At 39.7% G+C, this 27,825-nt stretch overlaps 1 protein-coding gene across 17 annotated transcripts in view; it reads left to right on the top strand.

Annotated features, from left to right (window-relative positions):
- DST (dystonin) overlaps positions 1-27,825 on the top strand; it is a 497,869-nt gene that overhangs the window by 428,003 nt on the left and 42,041 nt on the right. For all 17 annotated transcript variants that reach the window (XM_029242504.1, XM_029242501.1, XM_029242518.1 and 14 more), the window contains 11 exons: positions 7,919-8,038; positions 8,204-8,311; positions 10,257-10,475; positions 13,908-14,111; positions 15,379-15,610; positions 16,431-16,657; positions 18,313-18,435; positions 18,568-18,669; positions 20,712-20,813; positions 23,110-23,283; positions 23,600-23,755. In XM_029242504.1, the coding sequence (XP_029098337.1) occupies positions 7,919-8,038; positions 8,204-8,311; positions 10,257-10,475; positions 13,908-14,111; positions 15,379-15,610; positions 16,431-16,657; positions 18,313-18,435; positions 18,568-18,669; positions 20,712-20,813; positions 23,110-23,283; positions 23,600-23,755 (1,767 nt within the window). The remainder of the gene's footprint in view (positions 1-7,918; positions 8,039-8,203; positions 8,312-10,256; positions 10,476-13,907; positions 14,112-15,378; positions 15,611-16,430; positions 16,658-18,312; positions 18,436-18,567; positions 18,670-20,711; positions 20,814-23,109; positions 23,284-23,599; positions 23,756-27,825) is intronic.

Below are 27,825 nucleotides of genomic sequence, written 5' to 3'. Positions count from 1 at the left end.
CTCTCTCTCTCTCTCTCTCTCTCTCTCTCTCTCTCTCTCTCGGCAAATTTAAGAACACACTGGTACCTGTCTTTCTGGTTTGGCAGAGATTTAGTTTTGCACTCAAAAGAATAGTTTCTAAACTCATAATTAACAAGTTTAGAAAGGACCTAATATATCACTGAAAATTGTTTTATAACCTTGCCCACTTATAGATGTTTGGAATTAGGACCAGAGTACAGTTTGATACTAAAATACTTGTTTTCTCTTTATCCAGTGATAATGTATCCATGAAATACTAAAGGAATGGTGCAAAAAAAAATCTTTAGACTTGGATATGAACCGCATATTTTGTATGATTTGTTTTACGTTGTATAAAATCATCTACCATTCTGATCTGACAGCAGTCCATCTTTTTCTGCATACCTTAGGCACATACATCTTGTTTTATTAAGAGCTACTCCTTCCAGATCCCTCCCCCGACATACCCAACCACGAGTGATGGAGTGAGGATATGGCCTTGCAAATGACTTGGTAGTTTTTAAATTTATAGATTTGATGCTTCGTCCCCGAATAACCGGACTAAATTCAACTAGATTGAAAATAACTGAATGTCCTGTTTTCCAAGCAGCTTTCTCTTAAGATGTTTCCATCTTTTGACATTAAGATTGTTTATGTACAGGCCTGCCTCCTTTATACCGGTATAACCTGCATTTTGGAATTCAGCAACCATGTAGGGACATTGTGAACAGTCAGGCCACCATCACAGAGGGTGTTGATTGACATGGAAGATATCAGGCAAACATGGAAAAGGGCTGAGGTCTGAAGAGAGGAGGGAAGGGGGCGTCCAGATACCTTCTCGTTAGTGTGTGCTTCGTATCCGTCCGGTATACATTCAGTCTTCAAAAAACTGATGTGAACGTGGTTAGATTTTTCATGTTAATTCTGTATCACATAGCAGTTTTGAAAAGATGTGTCACTGAATTTTGAGATCATAGGGCCAAGAGCCTTACGTAAAGTAGAGCGATGTTTATTATTATTTTGGAAATAATGGAACAGCCTCAATTATTGGCAGATGCCTGAGGACGGTGTACATTCATTGTGACCAGTTAATAAGCTCCTGAGTCTGACTCTGCAGATTTGCAGGCATCAATATTCTGAAGAGGATTTTTTTTTAATTGGGCCCATTCATAAGTTTTAAGAAAAACCTGAGTGGAATAAGGCAGCTTAGTAAATAGTGATTGTGAACTTTAGAAAAAAGCAAAACAGCTGCCTCCTTCTCACAATGCCTGCCATTATCTGAGTTAGAAACTGTGGGTATTTTTGCATGTTAAACCTACACAAAGTAACCTAGCTTTGCTGCTTTCTTTCTCTAATTGCTCACTGCACCAAATGACCCATGTGGAAATGGGGAAAGGAGCTTTTGCTTGAAAGACGTACAGACTTACAGCCTGAATTCAGATCACTGTGATTGTTTAAACCCCAGAGCATTTTGTTGTCCTTTGCCTCTTATAAATGTGCAATGATCAGAAGGTGCTAAAGTGTGTATTTCACTGGGTCTGGGCATCCCAGGCACTCTCTGGCAGTTCTAATTGCCTTCCTTATTTTATTGGGCCTTCATAACCCCCCAATATAAAGGCACATGGGTGCAATTAAAATAAACAGTTCATTGGGTCATTAGGGATCAGCCTGGGAGAAAAATAACACCTATTAATTTCTTTTAAAGAACTAGAAGGAAACCTCCCCCACGGAAGTGAGATTTGTTTACGGTGGGAAAATATGGGCTGGGTTATGAATAATGTGAAGAAAAATGGAAGGAAACTGCTAATCAAAAGAAAGCAAGCACTAAGACCCTCGCCAGGGGAAGGGAGTAAGAGGATGTCCTGGAGGTTAAAGTTTGCTTATCACTCTGTCTTTCTTAAACCTCTGCTTACACGCAAGAGAAACTTTCTAGATAAGTACAAAAGCAGTTTGTCAGACATGGGAGAAACGTTTAAATAGTAAGTGAAAACCCACCACTTATTGACTGTTGTGGTATTTGAGCCGATATTGGTGAAATCCCATGAATATTTTGAGTGACTGAGCCCAAATTGTGTACAAGCACAAGGGATGTAACAGGGCAACCGCAAGTGTAGGCTCTGGGGTCAGACCACCATGGTTTGAATCTCAGACCCGACATTTACAAGCTGGGTAACCTCTGGTGAGTCAGTTAACCTCTCTCTGCCTTGGCTTCCTCGGCTGTAAATGGGATTAGTGGTAATACCCACATTATGCCCTTTTATCCTGACAGCAACTGTATATTCTTGCATGTTCAGGCACTTAGAACAGTGTGTTCAGTAGAATGTTGGCAGTTACTGTTTTACAGTGTGTTTTTCAGGAATATTTAGAGAGTAGCCAATTAAAATGTTTTTCACCAACTTGTAGGAAGTTTCTGAAATACTAGTTCAACTATACTAGGAATTAGAGTAGCTGGGGTTGATGGTTGGACTCCAGGGATGATGCGTATTAGAATATTTCCCAGGATGCAGTTAAGGATGCTAACACTCTCTACAATTCATTTGAAGTTATTTTTTTGCTACTTGTATGAGTAGTAAACAAATTTACTAAAATTTGGTATAGGCAGCTTGCTATCCACGTTACTCACATGTGAAATAAGCCGTTTCATGGTCTGTTAGAAATACTCACATTAAGTAGTTGTTTGAAAGAGTCACAGACCTAAATAAAAACACCTTGCTTGACTGTAAATTGCTTCATGTAGACCCTGGGAGTACTCCTTTCATTGTTGGACATTAAATATTTTCTAATTTAATAAAAAAACCTTTCAAAGGACAGAGGGAAATTTCTGCTTAAAGTCTTGTTTTCTTTTAGCAGAGCAAATATTTGCCTTGGTTCAAGAAATAGTGTTTGAGTTTCAGCTTTGAGTTTTGGCAACTTGGATGGTGTCATCATACTGGTTTTCACTGGATGCTTTTTTTTTTCTTCCAGAAAGTATCATCATACTGGTTTTCATTGGATGCTTTTTGTTTTTTTTCTTCCAGAAAGGGAGACTTATTATTAAACTAATATTAACACCAGCAAACTGCCTTTCTTTATGAGGACTGTCGTATAAATCCTAAAAATAGCCTGAACACAAACAAGAGGGGTGGGGGCATCACTTTATTTTTTTCAGGGACCAGTAGAAGAAAAACAATTCCTGTTAAATTTTATTCTTGATATCTTGCAGCATTTGCACTCTGGTAGAAAGGGCTGGACTATTTTTTCTCAGTTTTGTGCTGAGTGCGTCACATAGTAGAGCTTTACCCTGGAGTTCCACCATGTGCGGCTTGAAAGCAAATGATCAGACTCTTCCACTTGTTTGTTGTGACGATTTCTTTTTCCACATCTGAAGCTGCTGAATTAGTTGATGAAATTTTTTTTCTTTTTCACATTGATCAGCAATTGCTAATGAGTAGTTCCATTTGAAACTAAGTCATGTAACAATTATTGAACCAGATGAAGATAGAGTTTTTCAAGTGGCTTATCAAGATTCCTTCTGGAGTCCACATTGTTCTGACTTGTCCCCGTAGCAGCAAAAGTAATGAATTAGTGGGCAGAATATTTATTAACACTGCTACGTGCAAATCACGAGGCGGCTTCAGAAAACAATGCATGCCGTTATGGGAAACATAGGAAAGAGAAAGACTTCTGCTTGAATATATAAACGTGCGGAGTCATTTTAGAAGTACTGCCCCTATGGGGGAGCTCGCCCACTCTGACGACTGAAGCTCTGCATTTCTGTCTGGAGCAACCTTGCCTGTCAGCGATCCTCTCAGATGTGTGACACTTGGAGGAGGTCCCATGGGATATGTGTCCAGTCCTCACACATGACAGTGTGACGGCTGCCCCGACACCAGGGGAGTCTCAGAGCAGCCTGACTTTGCATGATTTTTGGTTAGATGTTGGTTTATATTCAGATTTTGTTTGGTAGCACTTCTAGAGATTAAGTAAAGGTCTGTTACACCATATCTTCCTTTTCATATCTTTATGCCATTGGTTTTTAAAGGTAAATGTAGAAGTATTATTTTAACCCCTGTTATACTTCTGCTTTGGCCCATATTTAGATGATTATCTGAATTTTTTCTGTCTAAACTTGTTGACTAAAAGAACTTGACCTGCAAATAGCTTTAGTATTCATTTACTCATTCATTACTTAGTAAAGGTGAAAGCAAGTGGGTTCATGATAGGTAGAAAAAAAATGTAAACAAATAATAATTCAGTAATATTAAGAATTTTTCACTTATATAATTGGTAATTTTTTACCTGTGAGATTGGAACCATCACAGTGACTTAATCAGTGCTGTCTTTTGTGCTAGGCTGCCCTGGCAGGTTATGCCCTTATAATTAAGAAAAGTTCACTGATAAGCTTGACAAAGATTATTAAAGAATAAATTATGTACCCCATTTTGATGAGGGGATAGCCAAACTCTGCTCGTGGGAATATGAATCAGTACATCCAGGGCAACTTGGTAGCATAGATCTAAAAGAGAAAATGCAAACAGGACTTACAGATGAGAGGTTACCCACGCAGAGTTATTTTTTTTTCAATTAACTTCTTTTAAGATAACTGTAGATTCACATGCAGCTGTAAAACAGAATACAGAGGCCCCGTTGTACCATTCACCCAGTTTCCCCAGTGGTAGCGTCTCGCAAAACTATGGTACAACGTCATGAGCAGGGAATTGACACGGCTGCCATCAAGACAGGGAACGTTTCCGTCACAGGGACCCCTCATGCTGCCCTTTTATAGCCACACCCATCCCCTCTCCCACCTCTGCCTCTTCCTCAACTCCTGGCCACAAATCTGGTCTCCATTTCTCTAACTTTATTATTTCAAGAATGTTTGCGTACTTTCCAGCCACAGCCAATTTTTCCTCTCCTTCTGGGACTCAGTGACTTGAACTTTCTTTTATTATAGTTCCTCAGGCCCTGGGCTCTGTTCATTTTTTTCAGTCTATTTTCTATTATTCAGGCTGGGTGATTTCTGTGATTCTGTTTTCTGCTTCACTCATTCTTTCCTCTGTCCTCTTCCTTGGTCTCATCCACTGAGTTTTTATTTCAGTTATTACATTTTTAAGTTCTAAAAATTTCCATTTGGTTCTTCTCCATATATTCTGTGTCTTTGCTGAGACTTGCTATTTTGTTGCTGAGGCCTTCTAATTTTTCCGTCATTTCCACTGCGTTTGAAATTGCTCATGGAACATTTTTATCATGGCTGCTCTAAAATCTGCCAGATAATTCTCACATCATCTTCTAGGTATTAGCCTCTGCTGATAATCCTCTTTAATTCGGTTTGAGTTCTTCTGGGTTCTCGGTGTTGTGTGTCTTGGGTCTTCATTAAGCCTTCTGTTTTAGCCGGCTTTCCTGACACCGCTCTGGCAGAGGCAGCAGGGATGCTGCCAGGTGGAGGGAGATCCCAGGTCCCCCAGGCAGCCTTGTGGGACACCTAAGGGGGGGCGGGGGCGGGCGCCGCTCACTGCTGGGTGGGAGTGGGAGTTCCAGCTCCCTGACACCATGGTGAAAACCCTGACTGTCCACAGGCTTTCCCTGATGCCACCCTGAGGAGAGAGGGAGGTCCAGACTCCCCATGTGGTCTCCACTGACCCGGGAGCAGGGGCCTGTGGTCGCCTGTGGGAGTGAAAGTTCCAGCTCCCGACTTCGCTGACATCACCCTGGCAGGGGTGTCGGGCCCAGGCTCAGGAGGGTGGAAATCTGGGCTCCGCATTCAGCCTTGCTTGGCAGCAGTGGGGGGAGGCCAAGGCTTTTTTTCTGTGGTGTTTGGTTGGAGTAGAATGGTTATTGTCTATACGTTTTCTGTCTTGCAAGGCCGACCCTTTCCTGCTCCTTTGACTGGAGACAGGTTTTCCTGGGGCTTTTTCTGCGCCTCTGGGTGCTCCTGGGTGGCAGTTTCTCCAGCATCCAGTCCAGGGTATGGGAAGCCAAAGAAAACCCAGGGAACTCACCCCCGTGCTTCTCCTCGGGTCCAAGACTCATAGCAGCTCTGCTTTCTTCTCTCTCCTCCCGGAGCCTCCTTGTATGCGTTGTGTATAATGCCCAGGGCTCTGAGATGTGCTTGTGAGATAGGGTAAAAGTAGGTCTACCCCATCCTCCTGTGAGTCTGCGGAGTGTTGCCTAGTGTCTTAAAAGTATGAACTGTTTTCCAGTTTAGTTCCTTACCTCCACCCTTGTCTCTCCTCCCTTAGTTATCCCCTGACCCCAATCTGGATTTCCAAGTGCTCTTGAAACATTAGAGGTTCTGGCAGTACTGGACTTGAAAATCACAACGTCCACTCCCCTTCACTTTTCCCACTGGGGCTTTGTTAGTTACCATTTATGGTTGGTGCTGTGGTGTCACTTGCCCTCTGTACTCATTTATGGTAACTGGAAGGCATGGGGTTTATCTGATGCAAGGTATTGAAAATGTTCATGCTCTTTGACTTAGAAGTCAACTTCTAGGAATCTACCCTAAGGAACTAATTAGAGATGCCAACAGAGATTTATATACAAGGATATTCGTTACAGGCTTGTTTATATAATAGTGAAAAAATGCAGAGAACCTAAGTGAAAATATCCAGGTATGCTAGAATACAATGATGGTATTTTAAAAATCACATTTATATGACATGGGAAATGTTCATGATAAATGAAAAAGCGGGATATGAAACTGTTTATACAGTATTATCCCAGAGCTTTCTAAGTCTCAACTTCTGGAAGAAAATTCACTAAAATACCAACGGTATTAACTCCAGCTTTTAATTTTCTTCTGTATATTTTTCCATACTTCACAAATTTCTACCATGAATTATTGTTATGCTCAAGAAAAAATCTTTAAGAATGCTCTTGAAAATGTTTTCTGCTATTATTAAATGAGATGTAAAAGAATGATACATGAGACATTTGGGGGTATACTCTGCATACATAGAAAGGTATTTCCCGTATACACACAGAGTAAATAAATGGGAATATGTCATTCTTTTTGCTAGGGATTTTGTACTTTGATAACAGCATGCTATCTGCATATCATATTAATGTGATAAAGTGAAGGATGAAGTGATTTAAAGATGGTGTCCAGGGCTTCCCTGGTGGCACAGTGGTTGAGAGTCCGCCTGCCGATGCAGGGGACACGGGTTCGTGCCCCGGTCCGGGAAGATCCCACATGCCATGGAGCGGCTGGGCCCGTGAGCCATGGCCGCTGAGCCTGCGCGTCCGGAGCCTGTGCTCCGCAACGGAAGAGGCCACAACAGTGAGAGGCCCGTGTACTGCAAAAAAAAAAAAAAAAAAGATGGTGTCCAGCTACTGACTTTTATAGCTTTTCAATTTGTATAGTATTCTTTTTCCAGGTCTCTTTCCATGTCAGAAAGATGCAGAGTTCCTCATTTTCTTCAGTTATTGCAGTACAGGATCATGAACACACTATGATTTTTTTTGTTAATTAATTTTTATTGGAGTATAGCTGCTTTATGATGCTACGTTAGCTTCTACTGCACAGCAAAATGAATCAGCCATACATATACATATATCCCCTCCCTTTTGGATTTCCCTCCCATTTAGGACACCACAGTGCATCAAGTAGAGTTCCCTGTGCTGCACAATTTGTACAGTATTGTTAAAGAGAAAATCCTTACCACCACCAGAGAGAAGGCAGCAGTATTAGCTGTCCTCACATCATTAATGTCGTGTTACGGATCCAGCACGTTTTAAGAGGTTGTGTTTACTTTCTCTGTGGAAAGTTCTCCTTTCTTTATAACATCAGTCACTATCATGGATTATTTCAGGTTGCCATGAAGAGACAAGCTCACATTTTCCATTTGTGTGATAAGGGTATTTGAAAGAAATGTAGATAGGTATTTCTCTGGCACCAGTTACAGGAACTTGCTGACCTGATTATTTATCTTTTGTTTAGTTTGACCAAGCGGCTGATGCAGAGTTAGCCTGGATTAGTGAAACAGACAAAAAATTGACATCTCTGGGTGACATCAGGCTTGAGCAAGACCAGACCTCCGCTCAGCTGCAGGTTCAAAAGGTGAAGACACACATTTCCAGTTGCATCTACATGGTTTGTCAGTGTGCTCCAAGGAAATGCACTTGCATGATTGAATGTAACTTGGTCATTTTAACTGCTTTGCCTAATTGTTTTTGTTTTAGTCATACACTCTTTAAAAAAAAATCTTTGTTTTGGTAAATACAGACATTCACCATGGAGATTTTGCGACACAAGGATATTATTGATGAGCTTGTTAAATCTGGACATAAAATCATGAGCACATGCAGCGAAGAGGAAAAGCAGCCGATGAAGGTATGATCTCGTCCACGTGACTGATGTGAGACTTGTGAGCAAACAGCATGTGTGGGGCTTTCACTCTGAGAAAAGCGCTTTTCCTTTATCCGCAGCTGCTGTTTAAACAGCTAAGTCATTAGTTTCAAATAAGGCATTTTTCAAGCTTATAGAATAAGAGTGAAAGGAATACTCCTTAAGGGAATCACCCTGGGGATAATCTTTTTTAATAGACAGAAAAGCAGTTAAGGTTTGAGTCCTTGAGTAACTGGGATACATTAAGCATCCAATTAATGTTCTCTGTATTATCACTGTTACTATAGTATAAATTGTTATTCTGTATGTCAGCTGTTGTTTATTGGCTTCAGGAACATTGGGCCGCTGGAGCTGAAATAAAACTCAAAGTATGTGGTTCTCTGTAACTGAAATTCATTCTGTATAAAGTTACAGTAATCTGTATAGGAAAAAAGGAGCGGAATCATTAAGGAAGTATTCAGTTTATGTAGTTTTAACGATCCTTTACATTGATGGAAAACCAGCCATAAATAAAAATGTTTAGTTCAATTCATATTCAGACATCTGAGAAGCCTAAAGAAATTAATATATATTAATGCTTCTGGTAGGAAAATATCCCATGGCAAAAACAATATATACAAATGTATATGCGTAATATCACATTTAAAAGACGGTGCAGGGCTTCCCTGGTGGCGCAGTGGTTGAGAGTCTGCCTGCCGATGCAGGGGACACGGGTTCGTGCCCCGGTCCGGGAAGATCCCACATGCCGCAGAGCGGCTGGGCCCGTGAGCCATTGCCGCTGAGCCTGCGCGTCCGGAGCCTGTGCTCCGCAACGGGAGAGGCCACAACAGTGAGAGGCCCGCACCGCAAAAAAAAATAAAATAAAATACGGCATTGTTTCTCATCATCAAAAAAAAAAAAAATTTTAAAAGACGGTGCATTGTTTTCAAGGTATACCATAGGCAAATAGTAGAATGTGCACTGTATTTTAATACTTAATCTTTTATTTAAATACTCTGCAGTGGCACTTCACTTGTTTATGATTTAATCTTTCCTTTATTATTTTTGTGAAGATTCTGGTGTGAAAAATACAGATGATCATGAGAGAATTTTTGTGTTATTCTGTGGCTTATTGGGTTGCTGTTGTGCTTTATCTTTTGCTTTTGGATTATGAAGTGAATTTGTACCATAATCGAGATCTCTGTGACCACCCCATAACATCAGTGGATAGCATAATGTTCTATTTTGCTTCTCATCTATTTAATTAATTTTGCTGACCAGCAGCTCCTCTTAGAATTTCATTTGTGAAAGAGAGTCCTTATGTTTTAACAGAAAGTAATGTCAGTGTTGCCAGGCTCATGCCAGACCTTTCTCTCACCTAGAAGACCTAGAAGAATGGCTGGAGAATTTTGCTTATTATGTTTGGAGAGCTCAGTGTCTTAGTCATAAAAACTTGAGGCTTTTTATTTATTTATTTTTTTGTGGTTTTGTCACCTAATTTTTTTTTTTTTTGAGAAGTTCTCCATGTCATCAAATCCCCTGATTTTTGACAACTGCATAGAAATCCACTGCAGGAATATATCAGCCTGATCTCCAGTTGTACTTTCAAGACATTTTTTACATTTCTGCTATTTTCTACATGTGTATATGAAATTTTTTTTATTGTAGTAAGAACACACCATTAGCATACAATGGAATATTATTCAGCCTTGAAAAGGAGGGACTTCCTTATGCAACAACATGGGAGGGCCTTTCTTTAATTTAAAATGAACTTTTATACATAGAAGCAATTAAAATCGAACTAGCCTCTGTTGATTTATTCATTTACCATGCATTGTTGAGTGCTTACTCTGCACCAGGTATATTGTGCTGGACAAGCATTCTGGAGTATATATATGTGTTCCTTGGCCTGCCTGCCCGGTTAAACACATTTTGTCATCTGATTTTCTAGAAAAAACTGGACAAGGTATTGAAGAACTATGATGCCATCTGCCAGATAAACTCAGAGAGGTATCTGCAGTTAGAACGGGCACAGTCCCTGGTTAACCAGTTCTGGGAAACATATGAAGAACTTTGGCCGTGGCTGACAGACGTACAGAGGATCATCACTCAGCTTCCTGCCCCTGCCCTGGAGTACGAAACCCTGAGGCAACAGCAGGAAGAACATCGTGTAAGCTTGGTGCCAGAGAGAGTGCTGGAGACCCCATGGAAAGAGAATCACGATTTTTAGGGTGTTTCTAATGGAGACACCTTCTGTGATGAGGAAGTTTTAGCGTTCTGGTCTGCACAGTTTGCTTACCTCTGAGTTGCTGCCCTGTTGTCCAGTTTTGCAGTGGGACGACTCATGTGGGCAGGCACACTGTGTATGTCATCATGATGTCACAGCTTTTACCCAGTAGTTTGCAGTGTAAACTGAGTACAGAAACAAAATCATTGTTTTAAAATGTTAGAGAAATAAGCTTTCGAAGTACTTTCAACTGATCATGTTGAATTGCTTTCAGTGTACACTACTTTGACTAATATATAGTGGTTAGAGCCATCCAGAATGTAAGCAAAAGGTAGCAATACATGGAAGCAACATCAAACAGACAAGGACATTGAGCTTGGAGAAAATGTACGCTATAACAAATATGTCAAAATAGCATTGTTGTAAAATCGAATTCTGTGAAAAGGAAAAAATGCTGAAGTTTAAAGACAAATTGTCCCCCCACTTTTTTTTTCTTTTCCTTTTGTACATGGAAATATTTTGAAGTTCTCTGCTTCTATAAGTTTACATGAGTAAACAAGAGGGTATATTTCCATCTACAAATGTCATGTTTTAAACACATAAAATGGCATTATGAGGCCCTCATTTCAGTAGTCTCCGAAATGTTAATGTAGCTTAAAATTTTGCAAGGGTTTGAGTGAGAGGATTCAAGACTGTCAGAAGAAAGTCTGGAATTCTTGTTATTTATGATCTTGTGAACCTAGTTGCTCTCCCAGATCTGTACAAGGTGTACCCTGAGACTAATCATTGTGTGTGTGCGTGTGTCAGGTTTAACTCAGGATATATTACATCATTGTTTGAAGTATGTAACATACTTATTAATCTTATTTGTTTACTTTTTTAGTGTATTAACATTGAAGAATATCTCTAAGTATTTGTTTAGAAGAGCTTTAGAGAACACTTTAATGCAAAATGGAAATTTTATGGCGTTCTATCTAAATAATTCAGTGGGAGACTTATAAACTATGTATAATTAAATTTAATTTTAGTAGAAAGGTTATTTGGGGGAGAAATCCTGATGCCTACCCACTGAATGATTTTTAGTATAAAATGTTTCATGGATTTCTTCTACTCTGAAGTGAGATCTGAATAGCTGTTTTCTAGCATAACATCAAATAGGACGAAAAGGATCATTATTGAATGGAAAATTTCAAAATTGAGTTAATTTTCTTGTTTGGCATCATCTTTCAGTTCTCAAGACAAATGTATGATCTTTATTTAGAAAAGGGAGCTTCAAAACTTCGTAGCCAAGTCTTCAAATTGTTCAAGCTAAATTTTACAGAATATTTGCAGCATTTCTTCTGCAACTCTACAGCATCCTCTTCACTGTTCTTGGGAACATCTTCTAGTTCATTCTAGCCAGGAATGAAAAATGGCCCCGAGAGCCGTGTTATAAATAAATGGTAGATCTCTTTTAAGTTTACATTAAGTATCTCCAGCATAAGTGGACTCTTAGGATAGCTGCCAAGAATCATTCTGTTACCTGTGAGGCAAAAGACATCTCCTGCTGGGCCCTTTCTCCATGTGCACACATCCCCAAGTAGGTATCCCGTGGCTTTTTTCTTGTCTGTCATGGAATGGTCTTAAGAAGGCTCATCTGGCTACCTCCCAGCAAAGGTGTCTCATGGTGATGCTGCACAGGTGAGATCTACTTAGACTCCAGGCCACTCAAGAACTTTCAGCAGAGATTCCTTACTTTACTGAGAGTCTCTTGGTAATCAAAGTGTGAGCTTGTTTTCAAACATGCCTTCGAGAATATTGAAGCCAGAGCTCGTGTGACACGTTTCTTCTCCATGAGATTGCATGGTGGCTGGTCTTACTGTCACCACCTCCATTCTGTAAAACAGCATGAAGATACCAAACAATGTAAAACACAAGTAGGAAATCACAGCCTGGACCACCCAGGGGCTGTGAAGAGCATGTTAGATTCAGTAGACGTTCCTCCAATTTTTTTTTTACAAATTGAATTTGTGTTTATTTAGCTCTTTTCCAAAAGAGTTTTGAGACCGTCTTCAGAAAAACTTCAAAAATAGGGATAGTACATTGGGGATTGTTCATGATGTAATGAACCAGTTTTCTCAACCACTTTGGAAATAATTTATATGACTGATTTTAGTGGCACTTTTAATAAAAATCCAGGTATGTGGCCGTCCTGGTGATTCTGCTTGATGAATGATGGAAGTTAAAATATTTACAGGGAAAGATCGCTTTCCTCTAGACTGTCTTTCCTGAATATAATTTCTCTCAGAGAGGCTTTTCTTAGGGGCTGGATAGCAAACAGTTTGGAGACACATCTTCTGGTGAGGACGAGAAACTGCTGATTAGGGAACCTCGTGAATAATGGAGTACAGTAGAGGGCACCTCAATGCTGCGCGGAGGTCTGCCCCAGAGAAACCTGCAGGCAGTCACGGGAGACCCTGGATTCCGTGGAGTGTAAAGATTCCAGATTGATCCATTTCCCTAGAAGGAATGGGGCTCCACCTGGATTCCACGCCCCCTCATTAGCATCAGTATCATTGTATCTCTTGATTAGATGATACTGTATTATGCATAAATATTCATAGGTCACATACTTTTCCTTAAATACACTTTATAGATAATGCTCAGTATACAGCTGTGTATTTGATGGATTGATTATCCTTGCAGCCATTAACATTTAAAAATAAATACAGATAGATTTGTTTATGTTTATATATCATACATATGATATATGTACATAGAAGAGACTCACAGATATATAATTAATATATATGGACGTATTTTGTATTGGTTTACATATAATGTAATGACAATCCCTTGGGGGCTTAAATCCCCCTAACTTAGCTTTATCTGTCATTGTTCTCTCTCATCATTGTCTACCTTCTACTGTGGTTTTTTCCTCTTCTTTTCTTCCTCTCCCTCCCTCTCCCTTCCTTCCTTTTGAATAATTTTTGTATGTATCATGAGTGTGCAGAAAGGAATACAGAGAGTTATGGCTCGGTCTCTGTAGGTTGGGAGGTAGTGAGTTCATAATCCTTTCATGTAATATGACCCTTGGCTACTACTCTCGTCAGACTGTACTGCTCTCGGTAGGAAAGGCGTAATGAAGCTGGGATTCATTATTTCACTCATCCAGCATTTTTGCATGTGCCCTGAAAAGGACTTTGACGTGACCAGACTGTTGTTTAATCCTTGTGTCAGGGGATCTCTCCCTGGCAGAGGGTTGTGCGTTCAGTGCCTTGTGACGGGAGGGTGTTTGTGTGGAGTTTCTTGCCAGCTGGATGCGCTGTGGATGTTGACAGCTGTACTGTGGAGGTGTGCCTCTGAGAAACCGAGATGCTGTTTGCTTTGTTATAGCAACTGCGAGAGTTGATAGCCGAACACAAGCCACATATAGATAAGATGAACAAAACTGGGCCGCAGTTACTGGAATTGAGCCCGAGGGAAGGCTTTTCTATCCAAGAGAAGTACGTGGCTGCTGACACTCTCTACAGTCAAATTAAAGAAGATGTCAAAAAGCGGGCTGTGGCGCTGGATGAAGCCATTTCTCAGTCTGCTCAGGTAATGCTTTGCACCAGCAGGTGCGATGGTCTCCCCAACAGCAGAGTGTGGAAAGACATTTCCCGGGTCTGCTGATTCAATTCCAGCTAAAATTGTTTCACTGCATTAACTCTGAGTATTGACGTTTTGGTCTCTGAGGTGATATTTGCCAGTGTCCGATCCTTATATTTCTCCGCCTGCTTATATATAAATAAAACGTAATTTTCAATGATTTAAGAAGCATACAGCTGTCATCGTTGTCCAGATACCTAAATAAGTGCCCATCCAGAGTAGAATGCAGTGTTTGCCATTGGAAGAGATGAAAGAAAGTGTTACTATCATCATTAATGAAACATTCCCAAGACGGCAATAGAAGAAAGACTATGAATGCTAGGCTGAATAAGAAGGAAAAAATTTGCAGTTGGAAATCGATTTTTTTTTTCGTTTTGAAAATACCTTTTTCAAGAAGTTGATTTGCAGTTATCTACAGATTTTCCGTTTTGAAGGTTTTGGTTTTTATCGTTAGATACACTGGCATGAGAGCGGTCCATTTTCTGTAATCCTGACCGATGATTCCCTTAATGTTGAGGATAGTGTGGAATCTATAAATGAACAAGTGTTCGTAACTTTGCTTCATTGCCTGTGGTGCCTTTGCAAGTGGAAATTTAAAATTCTTTCATGGATCTGACTATGTGTTTGGCCAGGAATTAAATATAAACTTCCATTACAACATCAGGAAGGTTTCTGTTTTTTTTTTTTAATTTTTTAACATTTTTTAGTTCAGGAAACTCATAACTTAAGAAATCTCTTTCATCTCATCAAAACTGCCCATGAATTTTACATTTAATAATATAACTTTTCGAGGATGCCAAAATAATCAGTAAAAGTGAATAAAACTATCAGTGTTGACAGACAAACACCCAGATTATTGAACCTAATTTTCAAAGTTAATTTGAATTATGGTAAAATGAAGCACTAGTAAAATGCTGCTGTCAAGTGGTCCAATTATATATTAACATATACAGTTTCTTAATGAATTTACTCAGTTATTTGCAAGAAGCAGTCCCATCCCCATAAGCAGTGTGACACAGAGAGGTGCCTATGAGTTGTGATTTTAGGAATGTCTTCACACACCAGCTGGATATAACTCTTTGGATGGATGTGTTAACAGAAAGGCCAAGGTTTCATTCTTGACTGTGACATTAGATAGGTGTGTTATCATTTTAAATCCCACTGTTGGCATCACAGGTCTTTTCCTCCATAAATGGCCCTTCTCTTTTACTCCCAGTTCCACGACAAGATCGACCAGATCCTGGAGAGCCTGGAGCGTGTGGTGGAGCGTCTGCGGCAGCCGCCTTCCATCTCAGCAGAGGTGGAGAAGATCAAGGAGCAGGTCAGTGAGAATAAGAACGTGGCGGTGGACATGGAGAAGCTGCAGCCTCTGTACGAGACCCTCAGGCAGAGGGGAGAGGAGATGATCGCTCGGTCCCAGGGCACTGACAAGGACATATCTGCCAAAGGTAATCCTTTCAGGATGAGGGAACCACTGAACTTTACTCAAAACAATTGTGAATGTTCCTTGACAGTCCAGTTGCATATCAACATGCCAGGTTTTAGAAAAGGTATTGCAGATGTGACATGTTTGGGGTGGAAGGGCTGTGCACACCAGTCCCTTGTTAATGTCTTCCTGTGTTTGTGAAATCAGTTGAGTAACTACAACATGTGCCATGATACAAAAACCATATGTTCTCCGGGCCCTTTAAATCAGTTGGTTAAGCATAATGCTAATAAGACCAAACCTAGGGGTATTTTTTCCTCTGACTACACTACTTTATGTCATGGGTACTCTGTCCCATAGCCACAGAAACGGCAACCAGGACCCTAGCCAAGCACCTTAAATGTCTGAGCTGGGGTCAAAAGGAAGGGCCTGTGCAGAGGTCAGTGGAAATTCACGGTAAGAGGACTCTAGAAGTAAGCCCAAAATATGTATCCTACTTTGTTGTGTTCCTGAGACTAAGCAGATATCTCTATTCTTGATTTGGAGAGCGTAAAGAATATACTAAGGCCAGCCTTGGTGAACTCAGGTCTCCCCTGAGTTCACATGCCTCTGAGCATTGTCTTTTGTCAGGAAACCTTGGTTCCGGAGGAGCAGGAAACCCTCAGGTCCTGTATTTGCCTGGAAAGGCCGTTGGGCCCAGTGATACCCAGTAGACTAGGCTCAACCCAAATTTGGTCCAGGTTTAGATCCTTGGAAAATTGAATGATTGTTCCTGGGTGAATGAGAACGTTGTGCTTTATTGCTTAAAGGGTGTGTCTTTTTGATATTGTTCTGCTCTGTAGCTGTTCAGGATAAGCTAGACCAAATGGTTTTCATTTGGGAGAACATACACACACTGGTGGAAGAAAGGGAAGCCAAGCTACTGGATGTGATGGAATTAGCAGAGAAGTTCTGGTGTGATCACATGTCACTGGTGGTCACCACTAAAGATACTCAAGACTTCATCCGGGATCTGGAGGATCCTGGGATCGATCCCTCAGTAGTAAAACAACAGCAGGAAGCAGCAGAGGTAAGCAGAGAATCTCATTTAGAGTTTAAAAAATAGGGCTTCCCTGGTGGCGCAGTGGTTGAGAGTCCGCCTGCCGATGCAGGGGACACGGGTTCGTGCCCCGGTCCGGGAAGATCCCACATGCCGCGGAGCGGCTGGGCCCGTGAGCTATGGCCGCTGAGCCTGCGCGTCCGGAGCCTGTGCTCCGCAACGGGAGAGACCACAACAGTGAGAGGCCCGCGTACCAAAAAAAAAAAAAAAAAAAGTTTAAAAAGTAAGTTGTGGTAGCGTGAATGTTGGATTCCTTTGGTATAAATATTTGGAATTACGCTATTAGAATTTATATTTGGTTCTGAAAGTGGAATGCACAGAGATGTAGTAGGGGACAGAGTCCACCCACAGGTTTCCCATGGAGAATGTTTATTTAGAAAGTTTCTCTCCATCCCCATTGTTTCTGCCTTACTTCGGGGCCTCGTCATCTCTCTTTCTTGCCTAAGAAAGTAATCTGAGCGGTACCCCTGCCTGTGGAGTCTCTTTTCCCGCCAGCCTCTAACCTTCTTGCCCATTGTCCCTCTAGATCTCCTCTTGCTCTCCTGCTGGTTAAAAGCCCTCAAGGCGTCCACTGCCTACTGCCTAAAGTCCAAACTACCTGGAACACAGTATCAGCCTTTTCCATCCCAGCCTAGCCCAGGCCTGTGTTTCCAAAGTCATTTTTTTCCTACTGCTCCTTTACCAAGCTCCTTCTCTTATGGCTTTCTCTGAAGCTGCTGTGCTTTTTCTAGCATCTGAATCTTTGCACATTTTATTTCCTTAGCCTAGAATATCTTTACTGCCACTCTCCTTGGCAGACCCCACTCAAGCTTCAAGGTTCAGTTGGGTTGCCAGCCTCCACCCTCTTGTATACTCAGCTGAGTTAGTCCATCCGTATAACATTCTCATCACGCAAAGGACTTAACGCAGAGCATGACTTATCGTTGACTGTACCTCTGTCTTTCCCAGTGGACTCAGAGCCCCTTGAGTGGAATAGTCATGTCTAATTTTCTCTGTATCTCCGATGCCTGGTTTGGGGCATGTTCATCCTTGGTAAATAAATGCATCTTGAATGAATAAGTGTACTTAACCAAGAAAATGAAAGCAAGGTAGAATACTGCATTTCTGTCATAGTTTTTGTTTGTTTGTTTGTTTGGTACTTTACATGTCCTGGGGTAAAAATGAAAATCTAGAGTTAGATTATCCTAAATCTACTAAGCAAATTACATTAATTTGTGTGAAGTCTCTGAACTCATATGATACTTACGTCTATTTTAAATGTGTATTGCCAAACTAGTTGGTTTAAAAAACAAAAAACAAAATGGCTTTCCATGCTTTTCAGTATTGTCGATTTTTTTTTTTGAAAGACTTATTCTGGTATATGTTACATGGAATTATTTCCTAAATACTGTCTTTATAATAAGGATTTGACATTTGTTCCTCAAAGGACACTGTTTTTCCTTTAAAATGGCTCTTGTGTTCCCTTGTTGAAAAAATTTAGTGCCAAAACTTAGAAAACAGAATGAAGAAAATAAAAATTGATTACAATCCTGCCTCCTAGAAATAACTACCATCAATGTCTGTGTGCATCTTTTTAGTTTCATTGTGGTTTGGCTTAAAAGTAAGGCTGTCATTTCTTATTCTAGGTCATAAGGGAGGAGATAGACGGATTGCAGGAAGAGCTGGATATGGTTATTAACCTGGGTTCTGAACTCATTGCCGCTTGCGGGGAACCCGACAAGCCCATTGTTAAAAAGAGTATAGACGAGGTACAACCTGCATATTTTCCACTCTTATCAGAATGGCTTTTTAAAAGGATTTTTCTAACTAAAGCATATTTGATAGAAGTAGTCGGAAACTTAGCATATGATACTGAAAGAGTTCTAATATTTACATTGTAGTTAAATTCAGCCTGGGATTCTCTAAATAAAGCTTGGAAAGACCGGGTGGACAGACTTGAGGAGGCAATGCAGGCTGCTGTTCAGTACCAGGATGGACTGCAGGTAAGGCTTACCGGGTCTCCTGGAGGGAGGGATCAGGTGATAAGTGATGCTTACAAATTCACGCATCAGTATGTCCCTGGAGCTGCAAGTGTGATGCAGTTAACTTACCTGCTTCAATTCATGCTTTGCCTTTTTGAAGAGATTTCTGACACTGGAGATATGTACAGATTCATATACACCCCTAAACACATTCTTATACACACATTCAGTGAAATTTACTTTGAAAAGAAATATTTTAACTTTTTAAAGTGAAAGTCACAGTACTTTTCATAGATGGCTCAACACCAGACAGTGAAATGGAGCTGAGTCTGAGTTCTGCTGTAGAGTTGAGCAGAATAAGATGAAAGGAGTAAACACTATCTAAAAATATCACTAAGTGTAGCACAAGTCAGATGTAAAGAAATTTGATTTGAAGCCAGTGTTCCCGGTGAACTAAAATAGATTTCTATTTTATTAGGTCATAATCTGTCTTGCAAAAAGTGTTTTCTTCTTTCCCATGTATGTAATTCCTTTTAATGGTTGTTTTTCACATCCCTCAAGGGTTCTCATTCAGTTCATTAACTAGTTTTTAAGTTTATTTTTTTAATATTAAAAATTCTCCTGTCAGTTGAGGCCAACTCAGGGATATTTCTCTCCCTACCTTCCTTAACTTTATTCCATTTCCTAACAGAGTGGCAGCAGTTGAATCCTTCATCCAACCATATGGAAAAGGCCTCTCTAAGTATTTCCATAACACCAAGAGAATATTATTTTTAAAGCTCAGATGAGAACATCTTTTCCCTTTTATTAGGCCACTTCATTTCTATATTTATAAAAATAAATATCACAAGCCCAGCTTTATGCCATTAGAGAAGTGTTTTGAACTTTGCAAATATATAAAAAATTCACTACAAGTGACACCTTATTATAACCCCCCCACTCCTTTTTTTTTAACCAAAGTGATAATTTATTGGTTGGATAGCAGTGGCCAGTAACCAGTCAAGCTCTACGTCCATCTGTGAGGCCAGATCGTGATTTTCACATTCGTTTGGCGGGTCACAGAAGTTGTATCCTCTCCTGGGGCTGGAGATGGCTCTGCCACCACTGCACCCATTAGCCCCAGGAGGTCAGGGTCACAGCTGGACATGAAGGCTTGTCTCATCACCGTTGCTAGAAAAACAAGGCCCATCACAGGTCCTGCTGGTCCTAGGTCAGTAGCATCACATGTGTGGGGATGAAAGGCAGTGATGGATTAAAAGAGCTGTAGGTAAGTGTCCAAAGCTGCAGACACTCCAGAGGTTTCAAGGTTTGATTGTAAAGTGAAATGCATTTTATTTCCCAAGTTGCTGCTCACGCTCTTAGGGTTTATCATGATCAGTTTAAACTATCAGATATTTCCCAGGGTTTTTTTCTCAGTACTGTATGGCCTGGCAACTTCATTAAATGGCAGAATAATTTTGTGTATTCAGAACCTGAAAAAAAAAAATGTGAGTGGAGCCTTTTTAAAAAAGATTGTTTGTGTTGCCTAAAACGAACAAGAAGATAGGAGATTTTGAAGTTTTGTCGCAGTTCAGAATAATGGTCTTAATCATTATACGTGCAGGATTTTAATGCTAATCTCAGTAATACAGAAGAGTTTACTTGAGACAAATTGTTTCACGTGCCAAACAGTAAACTTCTTGATTATTTGAATGAACAGATGGGTTCTCAATATATTTATACAATCTGCCTTTTAGGCAGACAGAGTACAGAGAATTTTATTTTGTGTGGTGAATTTATAAAACTTTTTTTTTTCAAATAGACTTTTCTTGAAAGTTCTCAATATTCTAAGATTCTATTCAAGATAGAATTTCTTCTACAAATTTGGATGCAAAATTGGAGGTTTCATCTATTTCATATTTGGGATAACTGTTCCAGTATATTGCCACTTTTACCTTATTTGTAAAACAGGCTCATTGCTTAATATCTTTATAGATTTATGATTATACTTTTCTATTGCACTTGAGGTGTTGTAGTAATTTCAAATATACTGTTATAATAACATGACCTAACGTGTTTTTCAGGCAATATTTGACTGGGTAGATATTGCAGGTGGCAAATTGGCTTCATTGTCTCCAATTGGAACAGATCTTGAAACTGTCAAGCAGCAGATTGAGGAGCTGAAGGTATGGGTAGGAGCTGAGAAATTCATCAAACGTTGCATTTTTAAGTTCTTGATTCGTGGGATGCTTTATGCAAATTTATTTTATATAATTGAAGTGTTACATTTTGATTATGGAACTGGTTTAATATAGTGCCTGCACATAATAGGTTATGTATAAGTGCTCGTTAAATAAAGGATACAAAATACTAGTAGTTTTTCTTACTAAATCAATTCCTGTTCATTATAGAAAAATCAGAAAATGCAAATTAGCAAAACAAAATGTTATGTAACCAGAGTCAAGCACTCGTAAGATTTGATTTATAGCCTTTCATATATCCTCATACTGGGTGTAGGATGAGGTATGGGGTCGTGTGTGTGTGTGTGTGTGTGTGTGTGTGTGTGTGTGTGTGTGTGACATATTACATATGTATACTATAGGGATTTTTAGAACTTTATTATTCTGTAGTGTGTTACTGTCACTGATACATATACAGCAACATTTCTGTTTTCTTTGTTGTGTTCAGAGTAATTCAATTAGTCCAGCAGGCTAAAAGAAGGATCCCGTGGGTGGATGGGATTGGATGGGATCATAGTGTTTCCCAAAATGTTTGTTTTGTAAATGCTTGTTGTTTCCCATCTGCTTTCCTCTGTAATTTTTTTCCTTTGTGGTTCTTGATCTCCAGCTGTGAAAATGGCTGAACCGTTTCCTCTGAATTCCTCTGTGCTGATGCTCATTTATCAAAGTGGGAGCAGCTATTTCCTCCCTAATTTTAAAGTCTCTATCTACAGAGACATCACAGCCCTTTCAATGAACTCTACTAGATTTTTACATAAAATTATTATCTGGCTTTAAAAGAGTAGCATTTTTATCTCTAAGTGTGATATAGAATATTTCATTTAGAAAAAAATTGTTTCTTCTTGAGAATTTTACTGTTACCATCATTAGATGGTGATTTTTTTGTTTTACTCTGTCTGCTCATGTAGTAAACACATGGTATCCTTTATGTACAATTACAGGTGTGGAGGAGGGTTTATTTTGTGTTTTACATATATCTCAGCAGTTTTCATACAGCACACTGGATGAGGTGCTTGCCCTTAAATCAGGTGTCTGAAGTTGCATCTCCCTTCATCCACTTACTAGCCAAATGGCCTCAGAAAATTTGTCTAACTGCTCTCACTTCTGTGTCCTTACCTTAATTGGGGATAAAATGATTTTCTTTATAAGTTTATTGAGAACAACTTGACTATAGCAAGTGTTCACTATGCTTTTGTTATTATTTTTAATTATTATTTTAACTTGCTTGAAAAAAATTGATACTGCTTAGCCATTAATTATTATTTAATTATTTACTATTAGAGATTAAAATCAATACTTTATGAAAAGACAGTTTCCTATTACATGTAACCACTGGCTAACCTGTATTGGTTGGCAAAGCCAGGATTATTACCTACATGTCATTAAGCACCAAGTGAGAGTAATGTTATTCTGAGTCAGTGCAAAGGATAAATAAATACTAATAAACACAGCATAGCAGGGAATTCCCTGGCTGTCCGTTGATTAGGACTCAGCACTTTCACTGCCGGGGCCCGGGTTCGATCCCTGGTTAGGGAACTAAGATTCCTGCAAGCCGCATAGCATGGCCACAAAGAAAAATAATATAAATGAATAAATAAACACAGCATAGCTACAGAAAACACAGAGTGTTCAGTGACTGCAAGATGTGTGTGTGTTTTGAGCAGGAAATAGTGTGAGTTTCTTAGAGATTTTTTTTTCTGGGTTTCATATATGTCAATATATATTTTGTTTTCTTCTTTCCTATAATTTCAGAACTCATTTATTGAATATGTATAATTAGACCCTGGAAGAAGTTCATCCTTGAAATTTGTTAGTTCTTTATTGTAGAGAACAGAAGTGAAGTAGCAAAATTATAAATAAAAAATCGTTCCATCAGAAAACGTTGAATGAAAAGATTTCTTTTTTTAATCTAATTTTTATTTTATACTGGAGTATAGTTGATTTACAATGTTGTGCTAGTTTCAGGTGTGAGAAAAGATTTCTTTTCATCATTTTTTATCTACAGTTTTTTCATCAGTAAACCCTGTGTTAGATTTTATTCCTCTTCACCCCACCCCAATAAAAAGTGTGAATTAGAACAAACATGTAACCTGTAGAATTTTTGTTTGTTTAAAGTTACTGAAGAGAACTTGCTGTATAAAAATATAAATAAAATAAAATTCAAAAATTCCAAAAAAATAAAAAGATAAAGTTACTGATGTATAACAAATTTTCCTTGTATGCCTCCTTTTTTAAAAAATAGCAATTTAAGTCAGAGGCGTATCAACAACAGATAGAAATGGAGAGACTGAACCATCAGGCAGAGCTCCTGCTAAAGAAAGTAACAGAAGAAAGTGATAAACACACTGTTCAGGACCCACTGATGGAGCTGAAATTGATATGGGACAGTCTGGATGAGAGGATCATCAATAGACAGGTAAATACCAATTTCAGGTTCATATAATGATGTAAAATAACTGTTAAAAAGTAAAATTAGGGGATCCTGGACATAAACTTCAGAAGCCCCTAAATTCTTTTATTTCCTTGGAACTTTTCCTGCTTCTCACATGCTGTTTTTTTTAACCACAAAGTTTCAAACTTAAAATATATGAGGATATGATGATTGGGCTTCATTGGATTTGCTTAAACACTTATGCAGCATGAAGCAATTGAACAGTTCACTCTTGTTTTATAAATGTGGGTCATCCATCCTATCAGACTCGTGGATCGATTGTCTTCCTCTCTGTCTGCAGCACAAGCTGGAGGGCGCTCTGTTAGCACTGGGGCAGTTCCAGCACGCACTGGACGAGTTGCTGGCGTGGCTCACGCACACTGAGGGCTTGCTCAGCGAACAGAAGCCTGTCGGAGGAGACCCCAAGGCCATTGAAATTGAACTCGCCAAGCATCATGTACGTAGCTGTTACTGCATCCTCTCTTTCTTCTCTCTGCATTTCTAGTGTCACCAGATGTTTCTGGTCTGCTGATTTTTTAGGCATTTATGGTTTTAACCCATGTTCCTATTTGACATTGGCAACATAAGGTTGAACTACTTAAAATGCACTTCTTAAAAGGTGATAATCAGGCTTCCCTGGTGGCGCAGTGGTTGAGAGTCCGCCTGCCAATGCAGGGGACACAGGTTCGTGCCCTGGTCCGGGAAGATACCACATGCCGTGGAGCGGCTGGGCCCGTGAGCCATGGCCACTGAGCCTGCGCGTCCAGAGCCTGTGCTCTGCGACGGGAAAGTGATAATCAAAATGTTTTTCTCATTGGTCAAGGCAGTTATTGTCAAAAATAGCAAGAATGGGGAATTTTTGGCTAAACGTTAGGAGGACTGCATGACCAACACTGGAGGTTTAAATTTCTGATTATACCTGTGCTTGGATGAAGGTAACATAGTTTTAAAAGCTGTTGGGGGCAGCCTGGCAAGTCACAGTTACCCTGCAGGCTCTGTGCGTGTTTCCTCTGGTCACCCTTCCCTCCACGCGTCTCTCCCTTGCTGCGTTTTGGCTTGTCATATATTTCTGTCTGTCTGTACATCTCTCATCATGTTGGGGTTTGTCCTTCTGTTTCTTTCTCTTACTTTTCACTGGCTTTTTGTGTCTTAGTCCTTTTCTTTCCAAGGTAGTTTTTTAAACTATTTATTTTGTTTAGAAGAGTTTTTACATGTCATGTACTTGATTGAAAGCTTATAAGTGGAAAATTTTTATCTTGAGATATATGCAAAATAGTTTCATATGTTGTCATCTTTGTGGCACTTGGTTGATGATTATTAACAGAAAATTCCCCGTCTTAAGTCAACGAGGCTTAATGAATAGAATTTATGCCCAGTAGAGTTTATCCTGACATTCAGCAGGCTTTCATAGAACTTTTAACATACACATTATAGTGGTGTCTTACTTAAAGTTAGGTCCTTAATCCTAATCTTAAATAAGTTTTCCTTGATTATCATATAGAAACATTTGATTATTTTACATATTAACAGCATTTTAAAATAAGAGGTTTATAGCACTTTAAGATCATGATATTTTTGATTATTCTTGCTTTAGTTCTTCTTCCTTCATGTGTTTCCCCCCAGTAATTGTTCCCTAATTTAAATTTTTCTTCCATTTTTACCTCTTTCTGTCTGTATTTATAATCATTGCCCAGCCATATCTGATTAAGCAATTAGGACTTATTTTGCATCATGAATATCTGTCCTCATTTAATATCTATATTATACCTTTGCTAAGAGCAATAATGACCAGTCACACTGACTCTGCATGTAACCAAAATGTTTATTCTCATAGGGTGAGTTTATAGCATTTACATTTTCATAAACTCAGCCATTGTCCTAAAAGTCACATACATCAGTGACAGGAACTTTGTAGAAGATGGTAGAGGTGGGAACGTGCGGCACCCTGGTCCAGTTATTTTGGCGGAGATGAGTTAGGGACCTTTAGTTTCCTTTAGTCAGGGATCTTTTCTCCTTCCATTTCTTTCTTTTTAAAAAAAATTTATTGAAGTATATTTGATTTACAATGTTGTGTTAATTTCCACAGTACAGCAAAGTGATTCAGTTATACATATATATTCTTTTCCATTATATTTTATCACAGGATATTGAATATAGTTCCCTGTGGTATACAGTAGGAGCTTGTTGTTTATCCACCCTCCATATATTACTAGTTGGCATCTGCTGGCCCCAAACTCCCAATCCTTCACTCCCCGCCCTGATTCCATTTCTGAAGGTCAAAGTTCAAGGACTCAGAATTGCCAGCACAATTGCTGGAGGAAGGGAGGGAAGATTCCCATCCCTGTCCCGCCTTCTTCTCTGGCTCCTAGGCTGTGGCTTATGTAGCAGGGCTCCGACCATTTATAAGAATGAATTTTATAGAATTATCTTTTATGTTTTGACTGTGAAAATATTTAACTCCTACCTTTTGAAAGTGGTGCCTACGTTAACATATCCAAGTACCTGCTTCTTATAAAGATCACTCCTTACTCAGTTGATTTTATAGCTTTTGAAAAACCTCCCTCACCAGATGCCTCAGAACACAAGTGGATGGAGTCAGAGAAGCAGTGATCAGGGACGGTTCGTGCCCTTGGCTGAAATCCTTCTGGTCTGGGTTTCCCAGATGTGGGTTGTCCCTCCCAGGACGACAGATGACACTCCTCTTCTCTCCTGTTGCCAACCCGAGTCTGAGTGTAGGGGGAAGGGTTATCACAGACTTTTACCAACAATAGAGGAAGGTTTCTTCTGGTTTCCAAAAGCATAGCAGTCTTCTTGAAAGGAAACTGTTACTAAGCTGTATTTGTTCTTTGAGCTAATTCTTTTCAGTATAGGAAATTGATTTTTTTAGCCTGCAGTTGTTTTTTGCACTTACCACTCTTGCCCCATGTTAGTGCATTTAAGTGTTATTAATGTATTCTTATATTCCCACCGGATAATAGAATAAGAAGGCATTATTTACTGGGATCTGTCATAGGCATTTCATATCGTATTTTCTAGTAAGAGAACAGCTAAATCATGGAATGCTGGACTCACGTATTCCCCAGTAAATGGTGAAATCTCTTTCCCTTTAATGTTAGGGCCTCCTGGGGTTCGTTCCTGTCACCTGAGCAGTTAACTCTAGCACCCTTAAAACCAAAGACGATAAAAGCGTATTCTGTGGGCTTCCCTGGTGGCGCAGTGGTTGAGAGTCCGCCTGCCGATGCAGGGGACAGGGGTTCGTGCCCCGGTCTGGGAGGATCCCACATGCCACAGAGCGGCTGGGCCCGTGAGCCGTGGCCGCTGGGCCTGTGCGTCTGGAGCCTGTGCTCCGCAACAGGAGAGGCCACAACAGTGAGAGGCCCCCGTACCGCAAAAAAAAAAAAAGGTATTCTGTGATCATTTGTTTCCTTTTTTTTTTTTACATCTTTATTGGAATATAATTTCTTTACAATGGTGTGTTAGTTTCTGCTTTATAACAAAGTGAATCAGTTATACATATACATATATCCCCATATCTCTTCCCTCTTGCATCTCCCTCCCTACCACCCTCCCTATCCCACCCCTCTAGGAGGTCACAAAGCACGGAGCTGATCTCCCTGTGCTATGTGGCTGCTTCCCACTAGCTATCTATTTTACGTTTGGTAGTGTATATATGTCCATGCCACTCTCTCACTTTGTCCCAGCTTACCCTTCCCCCTCCCCATATCCTCAAGTCCATTCTCTAGTAGGTCTGTGCCTTTATTCCCATCTTGCCCCTAGGTTCCTCATGACCACTTTTTTTTTTTTTTAGATTCCATATATATGTGTTAGCACACGGTATTTGTTTTTCTCTTTCTGACTTACTTCAGTCTGTATGACAGACTCTAGTTCCATCCACCTCACTACAAATAACTCAATTTCGTTTCTTTTTATGACTGAGTAATATTCCATTGTAGATATGTGCCACATCTTCTTTATCCATTCATCTGTCAATGGACACTTAGGTTGCTTCCATGTCCTGGCTATTGTAAATAGAGCTACAGTGAACATTGTGGTACATGACTCTTTTTGAATTATGGTTTTTTCAGGGAATATGCCCAGTAGTGGGATTGCTGGGTCATATGGTAGTTCTATTTTTAGTTTTTTAAGGAACCTCCATACTGTTCTCCATAGTGGCTATGTCAATTTACATTCCCACCAACAGTGCAAGAGGGTTCCCTTTTCTCCACACCCTCTCCACCATTAATTGTTTGTAGATTTTTTGATGATGGCCATTCTGACCGGTGTGAGATGATATCTCATTGTAGTTTTGATTTGCATTTCTCTAGTGATTAATGATGTTGAGCATTCTTTCATGTGTTTGTTGGCAGTCTGTATATCTTCTTTGGAGAAATGTCTATTTAGGTCTTCTGCCCGTTTTTGGATTGGGTTGTTTGTTTTTTTGTTATTGAGCTGCATGAGCTGCTTGTATATTTTGGAGATTAATCCTTTGTCAGTTGCTTCATTTGAAAATATTTTCTCCCATTTGGA

Source organism: Monodon monoceros, unplaced genomic scaffold (genome assembly GCF_005190385.1).
Source record: "Monodon monoceros isolate NGI ecotype Baffin Bay Population unplaced genomic scaffold, NGI_Narwhal_1 Super_Scaffold_3, whole genome shotgun sequence".
Taxonomy (NCBI): Eukaryota; Metazoa; Chordata; class Mammalia; order Artiodactyla; family Monodontidae; genus Monodon; species Monodon monoceros.
The sequence above is the reverse complement of the archived record's forward strand: the minus strand, read 5'-3'. Positions and strand labels throughout refer to the sequence as shown.